Source organism: Erpetoichthys calabaricus, chromosome 11, assembly GCF_900747795.2.
Source record: "Erpetoichthys calabaricus chromosome 11, fErpCal1.3, whole genome shotgun sequence".
NCBI lineage: Eukaryota > Metazoa > Chordata > Cladistia > Polypteriformes > Polypteridae > Erpetoichthys > Erpetoichthys calabaricus.
Window position 1 is genome coordinate 153,533,861 of NC_041404.2, and position 25,555 is coordinate 153,559,415.

General features: G+C 40.1%; 2 protein-coding genes across 2 annotated transcripts in view; one reads left to right on the forward strand and one right to left on the reverse strand.

Moving 5' to 3' along the window:
• The window catches only part of tmem186 (transmembrane protein 186), a 35,082-nt gene that overhangs the window by 9,076 nt on the left and 451 nt on the right, over positions 1-25,555 (reverse strand). The window lies entirely within an intron of this gene.
• pmm2 (phosphomannomutase 2) lies at positions 227-25,124 on the forward strand. The gene is made up of 8 exons (XM_028814356.2): positions 227-392; positions 8,772-8,883; positions 14,167-14,243; positions 16,988-17,079; positions 20,941-21,040; positions 21,471-21,546; positions 22,974-23,089; positions 24,609-25,124. Exons 1-8 carry the CDS (start codon positions 318-320, stop codon positions 24,711-24,713), a joined length of 753 nt encoding a protein of 250 aa, XP_028670189.2. The 5' UTR covers positions 227-317; the 3' UTR covers positions 24,714-25,124.

Here is a 25,555-nt window from a genome sequence, read left to right on the forward strand (position 1 = left end):
ATTTTTACAGATTTTCTTCTTGAATTAAGAAAAAATGTAAACGTATTTCTTTAACAAATCATTTTTATGTTTTAATGCATGAAGTGCATCTTCTGTAGTCGCAATATCCTCTGGATATTGTAGTCAGTTAACTGCAGAGAATATTTAGACGTCGACTGGACGCCGCGGCTTAGAACACACTACAAATCCCAGCATGCAGTTTACACTGACGTGGTGCATGCGGGGACCGATGGTATAGTTCGAGTTGAACGACAGTCTTGTCAATTGAATGAAAGCAACTTAATCTTTATCTAGTGTTGGTTCCAAGTGCAATAAAAATGTCGGTGTCGGCTGTGGATGCAAAAACCTTGTGCTTGTTTGATGTTGATGGCACGCTGACAGCTGCTCGACAGGTAGGCAGTTCGAGAACCTTTAAAATAATTACGGAAGGAGTGCATTTGCAGCTGCGAATAGGATGGCATTATGTATGCACTGTCGAGATTTCACTTTTCCTTTTTGCTTCTGTTTGTATGTCGGCTTTATATTATTACAGTTGTATCCTAAGCGCATTGTAAGGAGTTGGTATGGCTGAATGAAAACTTTAATTGTTACTGGAGACATTTGTATTCGAGTTGACATTTTCCGTCAACAAATGACAGCTGGTTCCATCCTGGTTTGCGTTTGTCACATTTCTTCAGTTAATGCTTTTACTTTGGTGGCGCTGTTTCGATAGTAATAAGAATGTCTTTGAGCGCCCTCCGGTGGTCACGTTATTTTTTTCTTATAAACTAGTAAGTTCAGTCCAACGAATATTTCACTTTAATTGCATCAGCCGATTTGTTCTTTTCTCTCAGTATGAAGTAACGAGTTTTTCAGATGCCAAACTTTTGTGCATGTCTTTAAATGATGTCTTGCAAAGCTTTAAACTCGACCTCATTTTCGGCCGTTTTCTGCTACTTTGATTTAACAAGCAATAACATCATCCTTAATTCACTCCATATTCATGTTCAACCCCTAAAAATAAATGATTTGTAGAAATGTTTATGCTATACACATATGTGTGACAGCAGAATAAGTTGTAAAACTCAGTAACGTTTTTGCCAAAAAGTGCCCTTTGAATGTTATTCTTGTTTACAGAGGTGCTGGAATGAGCTTCGAGATGTTCTAAAAGTGTCGACACCAAGTAAAAGAATGTGAAATACTAACGAGTAATTAGCCTAATTTTACATTTTTCAAGTAGTACAAAAAAGTATTCTTTTCCCCCTGCTTTTACTCTTTTCAAATAAGTACCCATCACATACAGTGCATCCAGAAAGTATTCACAGCGCATCAGTTTTTCCCCATTTTGTTATGTTACAGCCTTATTCCAAAATGGATTAAATTAATTTTTTTCCTCAGAATTCTACACACAACACCCCATAATGACAATGTGAAAAAAGTTTACTTGAGATTTTTGCAAATTTATTAAAAATAAAAAAACTGAGAAAGCACATGTATATAAGTATTCACAGCCTTTGCCATGAAGCTCGAAATTGCGCTCAGGTGCATCCTGTTTCCCCTGATCATCCTTGAGATGTTTCTGCAGCTTCATTGGAGTCCACCTGTGGTAAATTCAGTTGACTGGACATGATTTGGAAAGGCACACACCTGTCTATAGAAGGTCCCACAGTTGACAGTTCATGTCAGAGCACAAACCAAGCATGAAGTCAAAGGAATTGTCTGTAGACCTCCGAGACAGGATTGTCTCAAGGCACAGATGTGGGGAAGGTTACAGAAAAATTTCTGCTGCTTTGAAGGTCCCAATGAGCACAGTGGCCTCCATCATCTGTAAGTGGAAGAAGTTCGAAACCACCAGGACTCTTCCTAGAGCTGGCCAGCCATCTAAACTGAGTGATCGGGGGGGAAGGGCCTTAGTCAGGGAGGTGACCAAGAACCCGATGGTCACTCTGTCAGAGCTCCAGAGGTCCTTTGTGGAGAGAGGAGAACCTTCCAGAAGGACAACCATCTCTGCAGCAATCCACCAATCAGGCCTGTATGGTAGAGTGGCCAGACGGAAGCCACTCCTTAGTAAAAGGCACATGGCAGCCTGCCTGGAGTTTGCCAAAAGGCACCTGAAGGACTCCCAGACCATGAGAAAGAAAATTCTCTGGTCTGATTAGACAAAGATTGAACTCTTTGGTGTGAATGCCAGGCATCACGTTTGGAGGAAACCAGGCACCATCCCTACAGTGAAGCATGGTGGTGGCAGCATCATGCTGTGGGGATGTTTTCCAGTGGCAGGGACTGGGAGACTAGTCAGGATAAAGGGAAAGATGACTGCAGCAATATACAGAGACATCCTGGATGAAAACCTGCTCCAGTGCGCTCTTGACCTCAGACTGGGGCGACGGTTCATCTTTCAGCAGGACAACGACCCTAAGCACACAGCCAAGATATCAAAGGAGTGGCTTCAGGACAACTCTGTGAATGTCCTTGAGTGGCCCAGCCAGAGCCCAGACTTGAATCTGATTGAACATCTCTGGAGAGATCTTAAAATGGCTGTGCACCGACGCTTCCCATCCAACCTGATGGAGCTTGAGAGGTGCTGCAAAGAGGAATGGGCGAAACTGGCCAAGGATAGGTGTGCCAAGCTTGTGGCATCATATTCAACAAGACTTGAGGCTGTAATTGCTGCCAAAGGTGCATCAACAAAGAATTGAGCAAAGGCTGTGAATACTTATGTACATGGGATTTCTCAGTTTTTTTATCTATAATAATAAAAGGCAAAGCCCTCACTGACTGACTGACTCACTCATCACTAATTCTCCAACTTCCCGTGTAGGTGGAAGGCTGAAATTTGGCAGGCTCATTCCTTACAGCTTACTTACAAAAGTTAGGCAGGTTTCATTTAGAAATTCAAAGCGTAATGGTCATAACTGGAACATATTTTTTGTCCATACACTGTAATGGAGGAGGCGGAGTCACGTATCGCGTCATCATGCCTCCTACGTAATCACGTGAACTAAAAACAAGGAAGACATTTACAGCACGAGTCGCACGCGGGAACGAAGGTAAATGACGTTAATTTTTGACTGTCTTTTAATACTTTGTAAGCATACATATTAACACATGTGCAATTAAACGTGTGCATTTACGGGGTGATTTCTCAGGCTTAAAAGCTCACCTTTTATCAAACGCGGGAACAAAGGTAACTGACGTTGTTCACTGTCTTCTAATACTGTGTAACCATACATATTAACACATGTCCAATTAAACGTGTGCATTTACGGGGTGATTTCTCAGGCTTAAAAGCTCGCCTTTTACTAAAAAGGTAAATGCAAAACTATTTTCAATCAGTTTATTGAAACGCTCCCGTTAAGGATTGCAATAACATATTCGCGAGATAAAAGAACGAAGTAGGGGGAAATGGAGGAACAGCCGCAAACAGCGAAGAGCAAAAAATTAATTAAACAATTGAGAACGGAGCGAGTTAAGCATACAAGCATGTTCATAAGGGAAACAAAGCACGGTGTAAAACGTAAGTTTAAATTAAGTTTATAGAAACGCTCCCGCTGCGGATTGCAATAACATATTCGCGAGATAAAAGTTTAATGAGAAGACACGAGGTGTAAACGAACCACACGCCGTGGCGCAACGTTAGGGGCAACAGTTTCAACCATTCTATGATCTGCTTCTCGCAACTGAAAGACGGCACATGGCGGATGTTAGCCGACTTGCTGACCGCAACGTTAGGGGCTTCAACTCTGGCGCTGACGCCACATCTCAGTGCCAACACTTTGCAGACTGTACTTAAAAGACACACCCTCCTCACTGGACAGTTAAAAACACCAATCAAACTAACGATGACATCAAGTATTACCCAATCAAAACTAGGAAAGGAGGCATCTTCATAAAATGTGTGTGGGATGATTTGCATGAGACGCTGCTTTGGAAAAAAAAATGATAAAAAAAATACGGGATAAATCCCGTCCAGTATTGATTCAAAACGGGACGCGCAATTTCATTCTCAAACGCGGCACGATTCCGTATTTTAAAGGACGGGTGGCAACCCTACAGTGCCAGGTAACCACCCATACAATCAGATTGTGATTCAGACTAGGAATGCAATGAATGTAATTACCCCAATCTACATACAAGGCGAAAGTCTTGCAACATTCAGAGATGATGGTTTGGGATAAGTACACCATACAACATAAAAGAGCTTATGAAGCCTTGAACCGAAAAAAGCAAGATCTCAGAGATCGTAAAAAAAAAATAGGAGGTAATGTCGTTTTACTCACTGTAGATTTTAGTCAAACATTACCAGTTATTCCACGAGGGAGACCAGCAGATGAACTCAATGCGTGTTTAAAATCCATGCTTCTCCCACGCTCGGTTATATGTCGCGTGTTCTCCAGTAGGTGCACCAAAAAATGTATACATTTAAGCATGTAATGGGCAAACAAAAAATGAGGTATACCCGAAGGCACTGCAGTAGTACTTAATGTAACTTTACTTCTTAAATGTTAATGTTTTACTGTTTAATAATTTATACGCTTCTTATATGTTGTTCAAATTCTTTTATCAAAATACCACTGACAGCGCAATGCACGATAACATGGAGTGAATACACCATACGCATCCGCCCACGGCCGCCCTGGTGTGCGCAGATAGGAGTTGATTCTACAATTAAATAAAATAAACATAAAAAGAGTAAAACAATCATCACCCATAAAGCGTGTGTGTGTGTATATATGTGTATATATATATATATATATATATATATATATATATATATATATATTGATATGTGGATGTGTGTATATATATATATATATATATATATGTATATATATGTATATATATATGTAGATATATATATATATATGTAGATATGTATATATATGTGTATATGTATATGTATATATATGTTTATATGTGTGTGTGTATTTTATATATATAAAACACAGCAACACTCATAACAATGACAACACAATTACATTGACAATCATGTTACGTTATTTTTAAAATGTTTCCTTTTTTTTTCATAACCTCTTTAACACACTACTTCTCCGCTGCGAAGCGCGGGTATTTTGCTAGTTTTTAATAAATTTGCAAAAACCTCAAGTAAACTTTTTTCACGTTGTCATTATGGGGTATTGTGTGTAGAATTCTGAGGAAAAAAATGAATTTAATCCATTTTGGAATAAGGCTGTAACATAACAAAATGTGGAAAAAGTGACGTGCTGTGAATACTTTCCAGATGCACTGTAGATCAAGGATGTCAAACTGTGGCTGCAGCTTTTCATTCTAACCATCTTCTTCATTAGTGACCAGTTTTGGCTGCTAATTAACTTCTTTTTCCTTTGTTTTAATTGACGTGACTCAGGCCCCTTAGTTGTTTCTTGTTCCTTAACTAGCAACCAAACAATACTGAGACACAAAACAAGCTGCCACGTGACCAGCTCACCTGTGCCCGTCACACAATATCTGAAAATAAAGAAAGGTGAAGGTCTCGGTAAAGTTGATCTCTCAGGTCACCAAAACATCTTGAAGGCTTTCTTAGAAAAAACAGAAAATCAACAGTTTTGGAAATGTCTGCTGTGGCAGAATGAGAGCAGCAACGTGCCAAGGAATTAAATAACGGGTTTAATTAACAGGAAGAATCGGCTTCTCAGTAAGAAACTGGTTGAAGTTTGAAGACCCAATTTAGCTGGTCATCTGTTGGCTCGTTTCACATCTCATTTCTGTTTGGCTGTCATTTAATGAAGAAAGGAATCAATTCAGAGGACCAAATCCTTAGAAACAGGGCTACTAAATTGAAGGGCAATGAAATTAATTAGTAGTGAAAACTGGTCACTGATTAGGAAAGCGGTCAGAATGAAAATGTGAAGCCACTGCGGCCCTCCAGGCCTGGAGTTCGACACCCCTCCACCATATCCATCATTGAAAGCTCATGGCCTCGTATATCATTTTTCTTACTTTATCAGAACATATGCATATAGTTGATTAAAAATTTAGACTGTGTATCCGAATTGCAACACCAATTGTTGCAAGATTCAACAAGTGTTAACAAAAAAAAAAAATACATTTCTAAAATTATATAAAGTGGAAAACCCGGTGGAATGTGGAAGCATGGACAACCTGCTTCAAATCATCCCATAGATTTTCAATGATATTCAAGTCAGGGGACTGTGCTGTGACGGCCATTCCAGAACATTGTACTTCTCCCTCTGCATGAATGCCTTTGTAGATTTCCAACTGTGTTTTGGGTCATTGTCTTGTTGGAATATCCAACCCCTGTGTAACTTCAACTTTGTGACTGATGTTTGAACATTATCCTGAAGAATTTGTTGATTTTGGGTTGAATTCATCCGACCCTCGACTTTAACAAGGTCCCCAGTCCCTGAACTAGCCACACAGCCCCACAGCATGATGGAACCTCCACCAAATGTGACAGTAGGTAGCAGGTATTTTTCTTGGAATGTGGTGTTCTTCTTCCGCCATGTAAAGCACTTTTTGTTCTGACCAAATAACTCAATTTTTTGTCTCATCAGTCAAAAGCACTTTGTTCCAAAATTAATCTGGCTTGTCTAAATGAGCATTGGCATACAACAAGCGACTCTGTTTGTGGCGTGAGTGCAGAAAGGGCTTCTTTCTCATCACCCTTCCATACAGATGTTCTTTGTGCACATTGCGCTGAAGTGTAGAACGATGTAGATACAAAATCTGCAGCAAGATGTTCTTGCAGGTCTTTGGAGGTGATCTGTGGGTTGTCTGTAACCATTCTCACAATCCTGCCCATATGCCGCTCTTGTATTTTTCTTGGCCTGCCAGACCTGCTGGGTTTAACAGCAACTGTGCCTGTGGCCTTCCATTTCCTGATCACATTCCTTACAGTTGAAACTGACAGTTTAAACCTCTGAGATGGCTTTGTGTAGCCTTCCCCTAAACCAGGGGACTCAACAATCTTTGTTTTCAGAACTTTTGAGAGTTGCTTTGAGGATCCCATGCTGTCCCTCTTCAGAGGAGAGTCAAAGGGAAGCACAACTTGTAATGGACCACCTTAAATACCTTTATATCTCATGATGGACACACCTGTCTATGAAGTTCAAGGCTTGATGAGCTCATCCAACCAAGTAGTCAGCATTGAGCAGTGACAGGCATTCAAATCAGCACAATGACAAGGGGACCCACATTTGTGCACAGCCAGTTTTTTCACATTTAATTTCATACAACTAAATACTGTGTCTCTAAAAATCTTAGTTCAGAAAACACCGCAGTACTCAGATGTGCCAAGGAAATGAAAGACATACCACTGTTATCTTTTTTGTTGAAAGGAGAGTCAATTATTATGCAGGCTGAGAGGGGTTCCCAAACTTTTTCATATGACTGTAAACACTGGTTATTAGTGTGCCTTAGTTTGATGTTTTCCATTGTTTTTCTACTTGACGTGGTTGCTCAATGAATACGATTTTAAGTTGGGTCAGGTGGGCTTTGTTGTCCTATCACCTATACATATACTTTGGTACATTATACAGTGGTAGGAAGTTACGTTTCCCAGGGCCACAGTGCATAATTCAGGCAATGAATACTACAATATAACAGTACAGAGGGTGGGTGTTTTTACAGTAGAAGGGAATGTAGAACAAGAAACAACATCCGTACAAATCGACATTATGTTGGCCAACTGCAATTGGTGATGATAGGAGATGTATAATGGACAAGGAACACAGAACAGAAGAGCAATTAGATAAGGGTGCACACGCAAGGAGGTGATGTTGTGTTTCGAAAAGTGACTGCCCTCTGGGATGAAGCTGTTGTTCAGTCTGGCATTGTTGGTCCACAGACTCCAATACCTTCTGCCAGATGAAAGCTCGTTTTAAAAAAAAAAAAGATTGTGGAAGGGTGGGTTGGACTTATCCCCCAAAATGCTGGAGGCCTCATGGATGCAGTGCTTTGTGAGCCTGTCTGTGACAGAAGGGAGAGCAGTCCAAGTGTGCACTATCTGCTGTATGGATTTGCAATCCGATGTATTTCAGTTCCCATACCAGACTGTGATGTGGTTGGTCAGGACACTTCCAGTGGTGCCCACAAGGAATGAGATAGAAGGCTTGTCCTCTTCAGATGGCACAGAAAGGCGAGTCGCTGCTGTGCTTTCTTGGTCTAGGAGGAGGTATTGCTAGACCATGTCACGTGCACATCAAGGTATTTGGTGCTTTTTCACTCGCTCTGTCACAGGACTGTTGATGAAAAGTGGAATGTGGGCAGGGTGGTTCTTCCTCAAGTCCACGATCATCTTGTATTTTGTAAACATTGTGAGACCAGTTGATGCACTTGCACCAGTCTACCAGCTGTTCCACTTCCATTGTGTACTTTGTCTCATCATCATTACTGATCAGTCTCACTACCATCATGTCATCACAAACTTGATGATGCCGATGGAGCTGTACATCGCAGTGCAGTCATGAGTTAGTACGATGAACAGAAGTGGGCTGAGCATAGGAGTCTTTGGTGTTCAGCATTATGGTCCTGGAGATGTTACTCCCAATGTGGGCTGTGTGTGGTCTTCCTACCAAAATGTCCAAAACCAGTTACAAAGGGAAGCACTGAAGCCGAGTCGTTTCACATTTCTGGTCAGGTTCTGAGGGATGATGGTATTGAATGTTAAACTGAAGTCATTTCCCTAATAATGTGTCCAAAAGAGTCGCTCTATGAAAAGCATGCCGATATGCTGATAGTACACTTTTGTGCGCAAAGGAATTTTTTGTGTCCAATTTGATTGTTTTCTACCATCTGTTCTCTCCTGACAGAAAGCCACCCCTGAAATGGAAGAATTTCTTCAGAGGTTAAGACAGAAAGTGAAGGTTGGAGTTGTGGGTGGATCAGACTTGGAAAAAATCAAAGAGCAGCTTGGAGAAAATGGTATGTTTTATTAATATAGACCTTGTTGGCACACTGGTGCATATCTGCTGTCATTTTTATTTTTTGGAGAATCGTATTAATAGAGCTAGCAACTGACGTCCTTCCTCATGGTGGCTCTGAGGCTAAGGATCAGTGCTGGCATCCTGAAGGTTGCCAGTTTGAATCACCGTCACTGCCAAAAGAGATGCTACTCTGCTGGGCCCTTGAGCAAGGCCCTTAACCTTCAATTGCTCCAGGGGCGCTGTACAATGGCTGACCCTGCGCTCTGACCCCAAGGGGCATGCAAAAAAGATGCATTTCACTGCGTGTTGTCCTGTATACCTATGTATGTGACAAATACAGTGGGGCAAAAAAGTATTTAGTCAGCCACCAATTGTGCAAGTTCTCCCACTTAATGCCTTGAGCATGGGAAAGGCGCTATATAAATAAAATGTATTATTATTAATGTATTACTTAAAAAGATGAGAGAGGCCTGTAATTTTCATCATAGGTATACCTCAACTATGAGAGACAAAATGAGAAAAAATAAATCCAGAAAATCACATTGTCTGATTTTTGAAGAATTTATTTGCAAATTATGGTGGAAAAAAAGTATTTGGTCAATAACAAAAGTTCATCTCAATACTTTGCTACATACCCTTTGTTGGCAATGACAAAGGTCAAACGTTTTCTGTAAGTCTTCACAAGGTTTTCACACACTGTTGCTGGTATTTTGGCCCATTCCTCCATGCAGATCTCTTCTAGAGCAGTGATGTTTTAGGGCTGTCGCTGGGCAACACGGACTTTCAACTACCTCCAAAGATTTTCTATGGGGTTGAGATCTGGAGACTGGCTAGGCCACTCCAGGACCTTGAAATGCTTCTTACGAAGCCACTCCTTTGTTACCCGGGCGGTGTGTTTGGGATCATTGTCATGCTGAAAGACCCAGCCACGTTTCATCTTCAATGCCCTTGCTGATGGAAGGAGGTTTTCACTCAAAATCTGACGATACATGGCCCCATTCATTCTTTCCTTTACACGGATCAGCTGTCCTGGTCCCTTTGCAGAAAAACAGCCCCAAAGCGTGATGTTTCCACCCCCATGCTTTACAGTAGCTATGGTGTTCTTTGGATGCAACTCGGCATTCTTTCTCCTTCAAACACGACGAGTAGAGTTTTTACTAAAAAGTGCTATTTTGGTTTCATCTGACCATATGACATTCTCCCAATCCTCTTCTGGATCATCCAAATGCTCTCTAGCAAACTTCAGATGGGCCTGCACATATACTGGCTTAAGCAGGGGGCCACGTCTGGCACTGCAGGATTTGAGTCCCTGGCGGCGTAGTGTGTTACTGATGGTAGCCTTTGTTACTTTGGTCCCAGCTCTCTGCAGGTCATTCACTAGGTCCCCCCGTGTGGTTCTGGGATTTTTGCTCACCGTTCTTGTGATCATTTTGACCCCACGGGGTGAGATCTTGCGTGGAGCCCCAGATCGAGGGAGATTATCAGTGGTCTTGTATGTCTTCCATTTTCTAATAATTGCTCCCACAGTTGATTTCTTCACACCAAGCTGCTTACCTATTGCAGATTCAGTCTTCCCAGCCTGGTGCAGGTCTACAATTTTGTCTCTGGTGTACTTTGACAGCTCTTTGGTCTTGGCCATAGTGGAGTTTGGAGTGTGACTGTTTGAGGTTATGGACAGGTGTCTTTTATATTGATAACGAATTCAAACAGGTGCCATTAATACAGGTGACGAGTGGAGGACAGAGGAGCCTCTTACAGAAGTTACAGGTCTGTGAGAGCCAGAAATCTTGCTTGTTTGTAGATGACCAAATAACTTATTTTCCACCATAATTTGCAAATAAATTCTTTAAAAATCAGACAATGTGATTTTCTGGATTTTTTTTTTCTCATTTTGTCTCTCATAGTTGAGGTACACCTATGATGAAAATTACAGGCCTCTCTCATCTTTTTAAGTGGGAGAACTTGCACAACTGGTGGCTGACTAAATACTTTTTTGCCCCACTGTAAATAAAGAAGAAGAATGATCGGCTGCACAGCCTTCATCCATTTCCTGAACCTACTTAATCAAGTTTAGGGTTGGAAGTGGTAGGAGGAAAGTGATAAATACAGACATCCATGGGGGGTGGTGAGGAACCACCAACTAACCCTCTAGACCTCTGAAGGGCCTGTAAATCAAAATTGTAAGAGGGGCTGAACTGTTAGGCACTGTGTGCCACCTTAGTGCTCGCTATAGTGTGCTCAATTATGACTTCAGGGAAAAGTCGTCGTTGAGGCATTTCTTTGTTATTTTAGCCCACTTTAGCCTTGAGATGGCTTTCTTCTGCATTTTGTACATTTAACTAAAGAAAGCTGTAGCTCTGCCTGGTGCTGTAGCAGATTGGTTCACAATACCTCAACCTGAATGAGGAAACAGCCATTTTACCATTGCATACAAAGCATCAAAGTTCATTTATTATATTTGAATATTGTATGATATGATTCGACTTCAGATATGAATATCGTGGAGAATGTTATCATGCACATTTAGTTTATTGTATGTTCCATAGTAACTGAGTAAGATTTCCATGTTTAGACAGCTTTAGAGCAGTAACGCTACTTCCTAATTACCAGAGAATATTTCACAGACTGGACAGAAGCCAATTTGGAAAGTTTGAGCAAACGGTAAGGATCATCCCTGAATTGGACGCCAGTCCTTTTTAGGGTACACCTATATGGGACCAGCTTAGAGTCATCAGTCAATGTAACTTGCTGTTATTTCTTGTTTGAATAGAAAATCTACCATGGTAAACATCCTTCCACTGTTGGGAATTCCTGTTGTAACAAGTGGATTTCTATGTTCACCATTTTCTCTCAGGTGTTATTCCTTATGGATGTCTCTTTGGTCTTCTCCAGACTTTATCAGAAGCTGATGCAGAGGCCCAAAATGCATCCAGTGGTCTGTCTGTGGCCTATGCAGATGTTAGTCTTAGGCAGTTATATGACTTGTGACTCCAGCCATTTTACTTTAAAGTTCCTTCTAAAGTTTTCCAAAAGAACTTTGGTTTATTATTTGGTCTTTAAAATGGCAGCACAGAGGCACACCTACCTCAAAGTGCCTCAATCTCTGTTCAGTTCCAAGGTGATGTGGACTGCCATCCCAAACCTTTTAACAAGCAGCTCTTCATATTGCTGCTTCCAGTCTCTGATGCCTTGTGGAGGTTTTAAGAAAAGCATAGAGAACAGTTGGGTCAATGAAAGCGACTTCTACTGTTCAAACCGTATTATGAGATTCATTATAAAGGAGCACTGGAAAAGTGGAGGGAGTTAATTGTAAAGGTTCCAAAAAGAAACCAGACAGGGAGTGGAAATAAAATGTCAAGTCAGTTCAGCCTCACCAGGCAGGGAAGTGGAGGAGGAAAAGGAGTCAAAAATAGACTGGAAAAAGCAGGACCTGGGAGCCTAATGTGGGGGAGAGAGAAGCTGGTTATCAAGTCATCTGAACACAATGAGAGCGGACGATGGAGTACTTGATGATCAGCAGCTGCAGTGCTTATCTGTAGACCCTGGTTGACTTTGCTAACATCACTGAACTGCAGTATAAAATTAGGTCTTTAGTTAAAGACAGCTGTATGGGTCACAGATACAAACACTGAGTAACAAGGGCTCAAGAGAATCCGTGAAATGGAATAAGAATTCATGTAGAAGAAGAAGCAGCTTTTCCTTGGACAGGCTGATGTGCTGCACTTAAAGCTGATTGAGTCACCAGGAGAGACATATGAAGTAATGGATTATATAATGCCTCGAGGCGCTGGACAGACCAAACAGCCACAGAGCACTGCCACCTCACCAGGATTCCAAGCCTGGGCACCGTTTGTCTGAAGGTGGTTTGCACACCCTGTGTTCACATGGATTTAGTGGTAATCATGCTGGTTTTCTTATTATCGTAAATAATTACTTTCATAATTATGGCTGGGATTGGCTCCAGCAGACCCCCGTGACCCAGTGTTCGGAGTCAGCGGGTTGGAAAATGGATGGATGGAATTACTTTCATTCCACTTACCTTGGTGGTGGTCATGGTTGTGGTACTTGGATGGTTGAACAACCAGGAAAGCTTGGGTTACAGCATGAAAGAGGTGCTGGTGAAGCCAGCAGGGATCGATTATGCTGTGGGCAGAGTAGATCTTAATGCCCCAGTGCAGTGATAGGGACACTATAAAAAATGGTACCATTCTTCAGATGAGGCATAAAACTGAGGTCATAGTCATAGATGAGCTTTTAAAAATGAGTTAGGTGTTAAATTGGCCACAGGATATCTGTGTTACCCCGTGACCACCTAATAGCTAATGTTTGGAGATTGTACTGGCACAAGGTTGATGCTAGACATTGTCTATATAAACCGCTTTGAATAGGTTAGAAAATCACTATACCTGTATAAACGTAATTCATTTATTAATTACGTTCCACCTAATCAGAAGAAACGGCTCTTCTTCTCCAAGATGTCTCATATTGCTCTTTCACTTTTTCCAGAAAATGAGTCCTGGAGGCTTATTTTGGGATCTAGACAGACAGACCGACCAATTGAAACCTGAGGTCTTAGCTCCCGTCTTACCACCACGGTCTGCAAAACCACAGCCAATTGTGAAGCAATGTCATGTGACAATGGGCACTCTGGACAGATTTACGCATGATGAATTGGTTTTGGGGGACCAGGGACAGAAAAAGAACAATCCATAAATGACCGTCATGATAGTTTTAAAATCAAAGAGAACATCTCCTAGTGCAGTTTGTTGATGAAGTATCTATCTATCTATCTATCTATCTATCTATCTATCTATCTATCTATCTATCTATCTATCTATCTATCTATCTATCTAATCTATCTATCTATCTATCTATCAGGAAAGCTGTCAAATCTCGAGAACATTGCATTGAACAGTTTGCTGGGGAACGTCTGCTTAACCCACATAGCTCAGACTGTCCAGAAAGCCGCATGGAGTTGCCATGTGGGCTCACCACTCATAAGGTGAATTATAAGCAAGATAGAAAATAGATGGATGTTGCTGCAGATCTCACTTTGCCTGTTTCCACATTCTCCTCCTTCTTTCTCTGTTAGTTAATGCGTATGCCATTTTTTCCCCTCTCCCACCTTAAAAGAGGTAACAGGATCTGGTAACAAGTCATGCTCAGTCACAAATTGGAATTTTGCTCATTCTTTGCTATTGAAATGAAGCAACAAAAAGGCAACAAAAGAACTAATATTCATGTGCATTATCTTTCCATTTTTTTTCTCCCCTGTTATTAGTGGTGGACAAAGTGGAATACGTGTTTGCCGAAAATGGCCTAGTGGCTTATAAAGATGGTAAACTGCTCTCTGTGCAGGTTAGTAAATTGACACTGTGATTTAAAATAAATGTTTGTGTAAAAATGGTGGGATAGTCATCGTGCTTGAAACTGGCTGGGTGCTGACACAATTGGAGCCTCACATCGGCTGATGTCTATTGACTATGCTGCACATGCTAGGGAGATTAGTGTGGAAGACATGGGTTGGCAATGGCAGAAAAATAAAAAAGGTATTTGTAATTTATAGAAACATTAACCTCAGGGAGGAGGATACATGGGGGAAAAAATTCACTTGTTTCAATTTGTGGTTTTGCTGGAACCTATCTAAGAAGCTTCAGACACAAGGCAGGAGTGTATGTCGGTTCCCACACCCTCAGAGATCATTTATAGCTAACTGTTACCCTAATGTGTGCATCTTTGGGGTGTGCGAAGAAAACAAAATTGGCAAAGATAAACCCATGCAGGCAAAAGGAGAACATGTAAGAACCACAAAGGCATATATCAGAAATGAGATTCAAACACCAGGACGTCCAGAAGTAATAGTTATCTTCTTTCACATACCACACCACAATGCCACCAGTTTTACAACTGGAATAGAGTTTTTGTGAGTGCAGAAGTTAACCCAAGAAACAAGTGTCTACATATAGGAGAACAGGGATTCTTTGTGATGGACTGCCATTTTATTCTACATTTACAGTGACCCTGCACGGTCCAAAACTACAGCTCTGACTGGTCAGGTTCAGTGTTCACTATACTACTTAACAGCATTCCCTTACAGACATTCTGGATTTTCCCAGACTCATTACCTTCACCAAGCCTGGAATAGCCATGCCCAGTTTTCTGCACAACTTGCTCATTCGTTCTCTCATTCTGTGAATCCAAAGGTGGATTGTATCGTGGCAGCTGTGGAAACAAAGCTGGCTTCATCCTCACACATGCACATGTCCTCATTCACTGATCCTTCTCCCACTGTGAGGTTGCCAACTAGTTACGGCTGAAATGATTCCTTAAGAAACTTAAGCAGCTCCATTACTAAAAATGAAGCTTCATTTAATCCATATAACTACAGGTTGGTGAGCTCAATGTGTTTCGCACAGATAATTTTTACTGTCGCTCAATGCTGTGGATACAGTATGTGACGTGATTTGATGTTGTGGACTGCAAAATGGACAAAGTTGGAGAAAATAGCAAAGAGCAAAGAGATGGGCCAGAGAAAACGGCAAAGTGTCCAAGGTTTCGGATCATTTTAAGATGAAAAAAAAAAATCAAAAACCAGATACAATGCGTTATGTGCGTACATTGTAAAAAAATAAAATAATTAGCCGACCACAATAGCACAACATCAATGCTCCAGCATCTCCACAGAAAACATCCAGTCCACAAACTGGACCTGACGTAAGATAACGTTAGCATTTAATGTAAGGCAATATAATTTCTAGTTGAGATGAAGGCTCGTAAAGAATGTACTTTTTAATTATGGCTATATGTAATGACTAATTAAAAACTTAAATCAATATGGTGGTTAGTTATGATGTCCCTAAGTTAGACAGTAAAATGCTGCAGTCACTTCGTGAAAGCCTGAGCTTTTTTCATGTTGTTTTATGTTAGTCACACGCACCCCAGGTCCAGCCTCATACAAATGTCACAAAGCCATCCAAGAAGACGCTCAAGGCTTGTGTTATGCCTGACCTGTGGATAGGTTGAAACCGTAGTTCTGAAAAGTTAACTTGCACAACTTAAAGGCAGTTTTTATATATTATTATTAATAATAATTTATGGCTTAGTTTTAGGTTGTGTATATATACCTTCTTTTAAAGTACTTTGAAATTATTGTTTTTTGGTGGTTTTTGCATTTCAGGCCTTAAAAAGCCCAGATCATAATATGGTACCTAAGTTAATTTAGTTTTGACGGGTAATTTTTGTACGCAATTTATGCAATAAAAATATAGATTTTTCTAAAAGGAACTCAATAAGCTGTTCATTTTAAGAAACCTAACATTTTTTTTATGTATATTTACATTTGCTCTTTAATAAAGCATTACCCGATTTAATTGATGGAATCATCAATAGAATTCTCGTTTGCGTAAACAATCGATAGCTGCAGCCCTGAAACTTGTTTGTCTTTATCATAATTTAATGTTACAGTCTCAATCCCTCTTACAATGAAAACCGATGCAGACACGGGGAGAACGTGAAGAATGAACACAGTGACCGGATAAGGGCTCAAGGAGCTCTGGGCTGCCTTGTGCAAGAAGTTGCTTTTGAGCCACACTTCCTGAGGCCTTGATTGCAGAATAAACTTGTCACAGTTAACATAACACAACTGCTTAGTCAGTGGATGAAAAAGGAAACCTTGGCTTTTATGACACACTTTGTCAACCAGACTGAGTTTATAATTTGATTTTGCTTGCTAGATGACTTGCTTGTAAATACATTTCTTTCAGATTTATGATTCTTGCATGCCAGCTTTCTGTTTTCTATGTACTCATAAATCAAATTTTCTGAGAATAACTGGAGGAGCATATAGGCGAGGCACTAAAATGGAAGCTGAGCATCAATATTGCAAGAAACATTTGCAAACAGAGATCATCATAATGACTGTAAAGCACAACGCTGAAGGTTTAATCTGCCTGGCTGACTCACTGAGTGACTCGCTTCACTTGACAGGACTCCAGGAGTGAGGAGATGTAACCTGATAATCTGTAACTGATGAGCACTTTGAACTGTCATGCATGGTGATGTCGGTGTTATGTAAACTTTTTTGTTTCTTTTGCCTCCTGTAGAATATCCAGGCTCACCTTGGGGAAGACCTACTTCAGGAGTTTATAAACTACTGTCTGAATTACATGGCACAGATTAAGCTTCCCAGGAAGAGGTAAGATGCTCATGGTAACCGTTTACAAATAATTGGGAGGTCCTACTTCAAGGGTAAAGAAAAAGCAGCACATCCTTCAGTGCAAACCAAGGCAATTCAGAGCAACAGTGGAGGCTGTTTATGTCCAACTCTTAATTGGGGTATCTGCTGTGACACCTCTAGTTTCATTGAAGCTACACATACAATATATACGTCTGGAGGCAACCATGAGTGAGTTTTGCTTAAAAGTGGATGGGAACAATTAGACGGCTCACTGAGTGTCACATTTCTAAACCAATCCAGTGCCTCAGGAAAGTGGCTGGGTTCTCAAAGTAGGGACAGAGGTGGAGAACTGCAAAGAGCAGCAGTGCTCTTGTTGACCTAGCCTGGCCGCTTATGATTACGACGAACCATCTACGGTCAAAAATTCTCCTAATTAAATCCAGCTAAACATATACAGTAATCCCTCCTCCATCGCGGGGGTTGCGTTCCAGAGCCACCCGCGAAATAAGAAAATCCGCGAAGTAGAAACCACATGTTTATATGGTTATTTTTATATATTTTAAGCCCTTATTAACTCTCCCACACTATTATAAACATTTCACGCACAATTAAACAGCATAAACCCTTTGTATTCTCTTAGATATTAGGTAAGATTCATTGAAATTATGTATGTAAACACAGTTTACATACAGTAAAACCTAAATATTATTTTAAAGATATCGAGCGTCTCCGATATCAAATATGTTACAGCCATTACGACAGACAGGCCACCAGCAATAAATACGTACAATGCAAGAAAAATTGTATACAGTAAAATGTGTGTACAGTGACACTAAACTATGTACATGTAATAAGTACTGTACGTAAATAATTAATTATGGTTACTCACCAACAATGACACGACGACTTGTCCGATAACGATGAGTTTAATTTTACTGCACTACAAAGGATAGCGTTACAGCTCTTCTAAAGGAGCCTCTTCAGGCGACTGTTTAGCACCGCCGTTGTTCTTCTTCCATCACTCTTCAATCCAAATCCCTAAAGCAGATTCCATCCAGACTACTGCCTTATCACGTCCACTTGCAACTCGTTTTGCGCCCCGGTTAAAGGACACTGCGGCCGTAGATCTTATATGCTTTTCCTCCTTTTTAAATAAAAAGAATCGTGGACTCATTGATGCTGTAATGGTGTCCTGCAGTGGTGTAGCTGTTTCCTTCCTTCAACATATCCAAAACTTTTACCTTTTCTGCAATCATTTGCATCTTCTGTTGGTACTTGGACACGGCTCCTGCAGCAGTAGCAGTAACGTGCGTTAATGATGAATGAGTGAGATTAGACTTCCTGGTTAATGAAGCACTCCGTCGCTGAGCCAATCAGCAGCACACAGGAACTTAACCGAAGGCTCTGATTGGGTAGCTTCTCAGCCATCCGTCAATAGCGTCCCTTGTTTGAATTCAAATGGGCAAATCAACTGAGGAAGCACACGTACTGTAGACCGCAGACATCCGCGAAGCAGTGAAAAATCCGCGATATATATTCACATATGCTTACATTTAAAATCCGCGATGGAGTGAAGCCGCGAAAGACGAAGCGCGATATAGCGAGGGATCACTGTAAATGTGTTGCATGTGTAGAGAGCACATTAAAAATAAACATAACCTGATGCAAGAAAAAACCTTTCTGTGACAATTGAAGACCTCAATGGATGAGTGGTAAACATGTCACAGCTGCCTTGTGTGTACTCAGTGTTATGACAACAGTGTAGACATCGACATAAGCTTGAAAGAATTGGCGGCTATATTCATGAAAAATGTAAACTGCAAAATATGCATTTGAGGTAAATGATGTGTCACACTCCCACAAAAGGACTGCCATTAAGAAAGCTGATAGCATAGGAGATGCACATTTCAGTACTCGAGTTTGTGATTCACCCTTAAGTTGAAAGAATGTTGCTGGATCTACTTTATCAATGCCTTTGAGGATTTTAAATACCTAGATTAGGTCCCCATGCAGTCTCCAATGCTTGAGACTAAACCAGATTAATTCTCCAAGTCTGTCACAGTAGAACTCATCCTTAAGTTCTGGGATGCACTTGGCTGCTCTACTCTGTACAGTTTTAAGTTCTGCTTTGTCTTTCTTGTACCAGGTTGACCAGAACTGCACCCAGTACTCCAGATTCAGTCTTACAAGTGCATTATATAGTTTGAACATAACATCCCTTGACTTAAATTCACCAGTTTTATGATATAACCTAACATTTTATTTGCCTTTTGTAGTGAGAAGTCAAGTAAAATGACACCTTTTATTGGCTAACTAAAAAGATTACAATATGCAAGCTTTTGAGGCAACTCAGGCCCCTTCTTCAGGCAAGATGTAATGTTGATTGCATATAACTGCAGAAGACTGACATCCTCACAAGAGCGTGGGCTCATGTGTACACCTCCTCTAGACAGGCCACAGCCAGACTACTGGATACAGTTTGGGCCTCTGTATCATGAATATGACAAAACAGCTTTTGATAAAGTCTGGAGAAGACCCAAGAGACATCCATAAGGACTAAGACCTGACAGAAAATGGTGAACAGAGATTGCACTACATTCATAATGGCTAACACGGTACAACACCCTTTCTTCTGTGCATTGCTTAGTCAACTAAAACGTTGTGTCCACATATACTCCCAAATCCTTTTCAGAGAGCCTTGCCTGTAGCTCTGTGTCTCCCATCTTGTATTTATAATTGACATTCCTTTTGCCCACGTGTGGCACTTTTCTACATTAAACTGTATTTTCCAGGTGTTCACCCAGTTCTGAAGCTTGTCCAGGTCATTTTGAATTCTTTTAGCTGCCTCCTCAGTGTCCAGTTTTTGTGTCATCTGTGAATTTGGCAAGTTTCCTAACTGTACCAGAATCAATGTCATAAATATCGACCATAAAAATAACGGTCCAAGGACAGACCCCAAGAGACTCTGCTGATGACTTGCTCCATGCAGAGCATTCTCTTATCTGTACCGTTAGTCTCCTGCTGGTTAACCACCCAGAGATCCAGTTTTGTAGGTTAAATCTGATGCCTACAGCTTCTAGCTTCAGAATGAATCTAAGTGTGCGAGACTGTTTGATGTGGGCCTGACAAGACTGCACAACATCCACCTTCTGACTGTTAGGTCTACACAAATAATTTAATGAAGTTAAAATGATTGCCTATTTGGAAATGCAAAAAAGCCCTGCCACAATACAGCCGCTGCATTTTAACACATACTATATACCCAGGCCACAAAGCTTACCTAAACTCTATTGCACTGTTGTTATATTATTTAGTTATGTAATAGTCAAAAATGACAGACAGATATCATAGCAGACAAAATTTTCAAACGCTTGGTGCCAAGTAGCTGTGGTGATCTGTGTGTGTGTCTGTCTGCATTGTCGCAGTGCTCATTACAATATATGCAAATTAATTAATAAGTTTCAGCTACCTTGTGCTACTGAGCTCCATGAATGGATAACAGCAATTTTATCTTTTTATTTTCTCTCAGCATCGTCTTTTTTCAGTTTCTTTTGCTCTGTCCCTGAAACCCCAGGGCTTTAAAATATAAGGACAGGAGAAATTGGGGGCATGTTTTTATGATGAAGCCCCGTGGGTGTAGCCTTTATAGCAACACATTTCATTGCTTTTCACTACACATTTAACAGGTTGTCCACATTTGAGAATCATGTCTGGCCCTGCAAGACCACAAACCCAAATTACTGTAAGCAAATTTCAGAATAGAAGTGCAGAATACCTGGCAGTGATGCTGGATCAAGTAACTTGTATTTCTTTGTGCATTATTTCCCTTTCTTAAATGAGTTATTTGTATAATGACTTTTGATGTTTATTTCTCCACAGGGGCACTTTTATCGAATTCCGTAATGGCATGCTGAATGTGTCTCCAGTGGGGAGAAACTGCAGTCAAGAAGAAAGGATGGAGTTTTTTGAACTTGACAAAGTGAGTATTTATCCTTAAAGCCCTCACGCAAAGAACCATGGACACTTGATGTTATGTTGGGCTCAGTGGTCTGTTCTCAATAGAATTGTTTTAATGATCTAACAAGGCCCACCATTATCATAAATCCCACTAGATCTCAATACCCCTTCTCCAAACCACTACAAAGTTAATTAAAAAGGGACAAACCTGGCAATTTTGTAATTGGCAAAGCGCAAAAAGCAACTAGAATGATTACACAATTCAGTAGGAAGAAAATAAAAATAAAAAGCAAAATATTGATTAGTAAATTCTGGTCATTAAAAAAATAAAGCTACAAATAAAACAAACAAGCCTGTCATTCAGTCAGCTTTCATTGGTGGATATAGCTTAAAAAAAGTAATCAAAGATTTTAAATGCAATTTACTCAACCCATTTTCTTTCTTTTTTGCAGCAAAAACACATTCGTGAAAAGTTTGTATCAGCTCTTCAGAAAGAGTTTGCTGGGAGAGGTCTCGTCTTTTCCATAGGTAAGCCCACTGCAGATCCAACTGTGGCAGCTGCATCTTTTCTAGCAGCAAAATGAACGTGCTTCACTGCTTATTTCTCATTTGGAGACGTCACGCTTTAAATCTCACTCGGTTCATCGACCTTGTTATTACTCAGATGAAGTCTGTCCCTGGAGCAATGATTCATAGGTTGACCTCAGCTTCACTCCCTCAGAGGATGTACTTATTACTAGTCTGCTTGGCTGACTGGGGACATTTTTACTTTTAGCTTGCTCCACATTCGTATCAGCTGGTACTCCCTGATTACTTCAGAGCGCTTGCATGCTGAAGAGAGCTTCTGAACATTTGTGAGCAAGCTCCCACACATGCTTGTTACTGTAAGGCCTACTGTAAGTCATATTCACATTTTACAACACTTTCATAATGCTTTAAGTGTAGGGTGAAGGCAAGCAAGTGGCATATTTAAGGAAATATAGAAACCTGAAGCAGCCTTTACAAATTGACAATTCATTTTAACAGAAGGGAATTTATTACTCACAATTGTTCTGTCATGGAGGTGTTACTTCCCATTTATCTGTTTGTCATGTGACAGGCTGTAATATCTTTCATAGACCAAACCAGGGTTGACTGCATGTGTCATTTATTGTTAATGTACTCAGATAGCAAACAAAGTACACAATAATCAAGCAGGCAAATACGTACAACATTTTATTTACTCAGTAGAAATCCTAAGCATAAAAGCTCTTATGTACTAATATATGCCTAATGCTGAAGCAAAACAATTACATATGGATGTGGCATACATATATGCCTAATGCTGAAGCAAAACAATTACATATGGATGTGGCATTTACCCCAGTTACAATCTGGATGGATAGCAACACTTCATGTTGAAGGCTAGACACCCAGTATGGCTGGCGCTCAGGTGGACGTCATTTTTGCATTGCACAGTGAGCTGGTGGCTCTTTGTGTTAGGGCCACAATTGGCTAGGTTAGATTAGTCCTGATATTTGTGCCTTTTCAAACTTCCCAGCAGCATTTTTCTATACTGTAGTTGTGGTCTCTGAGTAAAGGCTTTGTCATATAATTTTACTTTTCCATTGATTTTTCGTAGCCTTGATTTATATAATCATAGTCAGAGGCGGCAATGGGCACACCGAGTAACAGGTATAGGGTAAAAATTGTGGATACCATAGGTGAGGTGGGGTCTCTCTGTGACTTCCCCATGATAAATCAAGAACTTACGACAAATACCTTGCTGGCCATTTTTTCCCCTCTCCCTGCCTATCTACAAACCTACTTTTGACCAAAACCAGTCGAGTAGTCAGTTTTCAGGGGTAGGTGAAGAACAGATGAAAAAACAATACTTCACAGTTAAGCTTCATTTTATTTGTATCCTTTAAGATGCATTCATCTTAACTGTTTCTTGTAATGTACATGTTTCCTAGGTGGCCAGATAAGTTTTGATGTGTTCCCAGAAGGCTGGGACAAGAGATATTGCCTTGGCATTTTAGAGAAGGATGCATTTGAGAAGATTCATTTTTTTGGAGACAAAACCAAGCCGGTAAATACTGAAATTGTTTTTCTTCCCTGTTAATTGATGTTATATGTACTTTCATGTTAGTTTAAATCCAAGCAACAAAATGCAGGTATGAGATTTCCAGAAGAGGGTCTGCAAATTGCACAAAACTAGCATCTATATATGCATTTGCATCTTTCCAGTTGCTTGCATTATCTTTTGTGCTTTCTCCATTTTGGGGCTTTTGTAACTGAAATTCAGGATTTTACTAGAGTGGAGACACAGCTGTAAAGTCTCCCAGAACTGCACAGTGGCTGACTTTAATAATCTGGTAGTATGGTTTGCTGCTTTGAACTCATAGAGGTGCAGTTAAAGCAGGATGTCAACTGCATGTTGATTGCTCGCGTTTTTTGCACCTGCCTGGGTAGTCACATGGTGGAATAATTACATCATTTTTAGATGATGATGAAAGCCGCTTGTTGTTCGATGTTCAAAGTTTCTACACAGTTAAGTTCGTTAACAAACATAAGCAACAAATGCCCTATTATGTGCACTGCCAAAATACTATACGAAAAAACACAAAATGCATTGTTAATGTGATGATGACCGTGTATTGGAGTAAGCGAGTTCACAAAATCAAAGCATGGATAGAAACTGTGTAGAGCATCCAGTTTATTATTATTGTAATGGAGTTAAAACTATTTTCAGTAACTAAGTACATTTTTTAGAACATTTAATCTGCTTTGGGTTTTGATGTATTTTTAAAAGTATCAGGACACCTTGAAACCATCTAGAGGATACTTGATTGTTTCAGTTTGACATCACCCTGTCTTATGGTTTTTTTAAACTTGATTTCATCGTACAGTTGTTATACCATATTTTTGTTATTAAAGTACCGACTACAACAAAATAAGTGGATGGTTTGTGGTCTTATTTTCATCACTATATAGGTCTAGTTAGCTGATGTCACATTATAGTCATTAGGCATATCAAACTAACCGACTACAGTTACTGATCTTGTCATGGGACCATGTCAGTTTAAACCACTGAAAAATCACTGGGCATGTCAAATTACGTGATTGCATGGCAACTTTCCAGAACAGTCTTGCTTGATCCTTTTCTGACAATCAATATCAGGCTGCCTGATGAAGCAAGGGTTCTAAGATGGCCTTTTTCCACCGATACATAAAACACAAGACATCAGACATACTAGTTTTTCTTCCGATTTGTGAGGTCCAAAACACTGGCGTTCCTTAGTCCTTGTTGCTGCATTATATGACTGTAATCCCAGATGAGCATTCATTGATTGTCAGCTCTGATGCACACTAAGCCAGCCACTACGACTAATGGAAAAATCAAACCCATTTGATTTTGTCACGGCCAGTCACTGGCCTTGTCACCTTACACAACTGGACTTATGGGAGTGCGCCATCAGCTGCCTCCAATTCAAGATGATGGGAATGAAAATCACTGGAAAAGCCATCTAATGGGACATGACCTTAGGTTTATGTGTTTCAAACATCACACTTCTCCTCTAATATAATGTCTGTTTATCTTCATGTAGGGTGGAAATGACTATGAAATTTATACTGACAGCCGAACAATAGGCCATGAAGTAACATCTCCAGAAGACACCAAGCGGATATGTGAAAAGCTCTTCTTCCACTGACCAGCTGAAGACATTGTTACTACTAGGACTGCTATTAATTATCTCACATTAAGGTGCCTACTGCTGTAATGAAGAATTTTAAAATTAATGGAGATCAAGTATTTATAGGACCAGTAGCAGAGGTTCTTTTCTCAAGGGAAGGAAAGTTACATTTATTTAACATTTTACTCCTGGAAATATGAACCGTTATTTATAGAGCAGCTCTATGATGTGTATTGTTTACTTAGGGTACACGAAGGTTTAAACTTCAGTTTGTGACAGTTGCAGAAACCAAGCAGGACACTTCTGTTATATTTACATTATGTTTGGAACTGTACACTATGGAGAACAAAGGCTAGGAAGTGAAGGATTTTATATATATATATATATAAAAAAAAAAAAAAAAAAGTCCTCAAGGTCGAAAGTAGAAAAGGCTGTTTGGGGAAAACTGACCTTCGTGTATTCGGGATAGCAAATGGGCAGAGGAATCATTACTTTATATAATTTGACATCACTGTCTTGAATTTTTTTAAGCATTTATAATAAACATTTTTTACATTCTTTATTACAAAATATTTCTAACACAATGCAGGCGAGTCCATCCTTCTTTATAGTTTAAAAAAAACTTGCCAAGTCCACTTAGGAAATACAGACTCTACCCTGTTGATGAAGAAATCTTGCTTGCGTAGTGTGACGTTTAAAGTATAATAGATAAGAGGGTGTCTGACAGGATTACTGTGCAGAAGCTAAAATACACTGTACAGACACACTGCTTTCAGAATATGTTGACATTAAGGCTGAAAGCATTTCCTTCATTTATTTCACACCTGTGTAATATTTTAGTGCCTCAGCATGCGACACAA

Bases quoted from the DNA above. Each gene is read 5' to 3' on its own strand.
- pmm2 (XM_028814356.2), top strand. From the start codon at position 318: ATGTCGGTGTCGGCTGTGGATGCAAAAACCTTGTGCTTGTTTGATGTT. The intron at 8,884-14,166 runs GTATGTTTTATT...CCCTGTTATTAG, and splicing joins AGAGCAGCTTGGAGAAAATG to TGGTGGACAAAGTGGAATAC. The intron at 14,244-16,987 runs GTTAGTAAATTG...TGCCTCCTGTAG, and splicing joins GTAAACTGCTCTCTGTGCAG to AATATCCAGGCTCACCTTGG.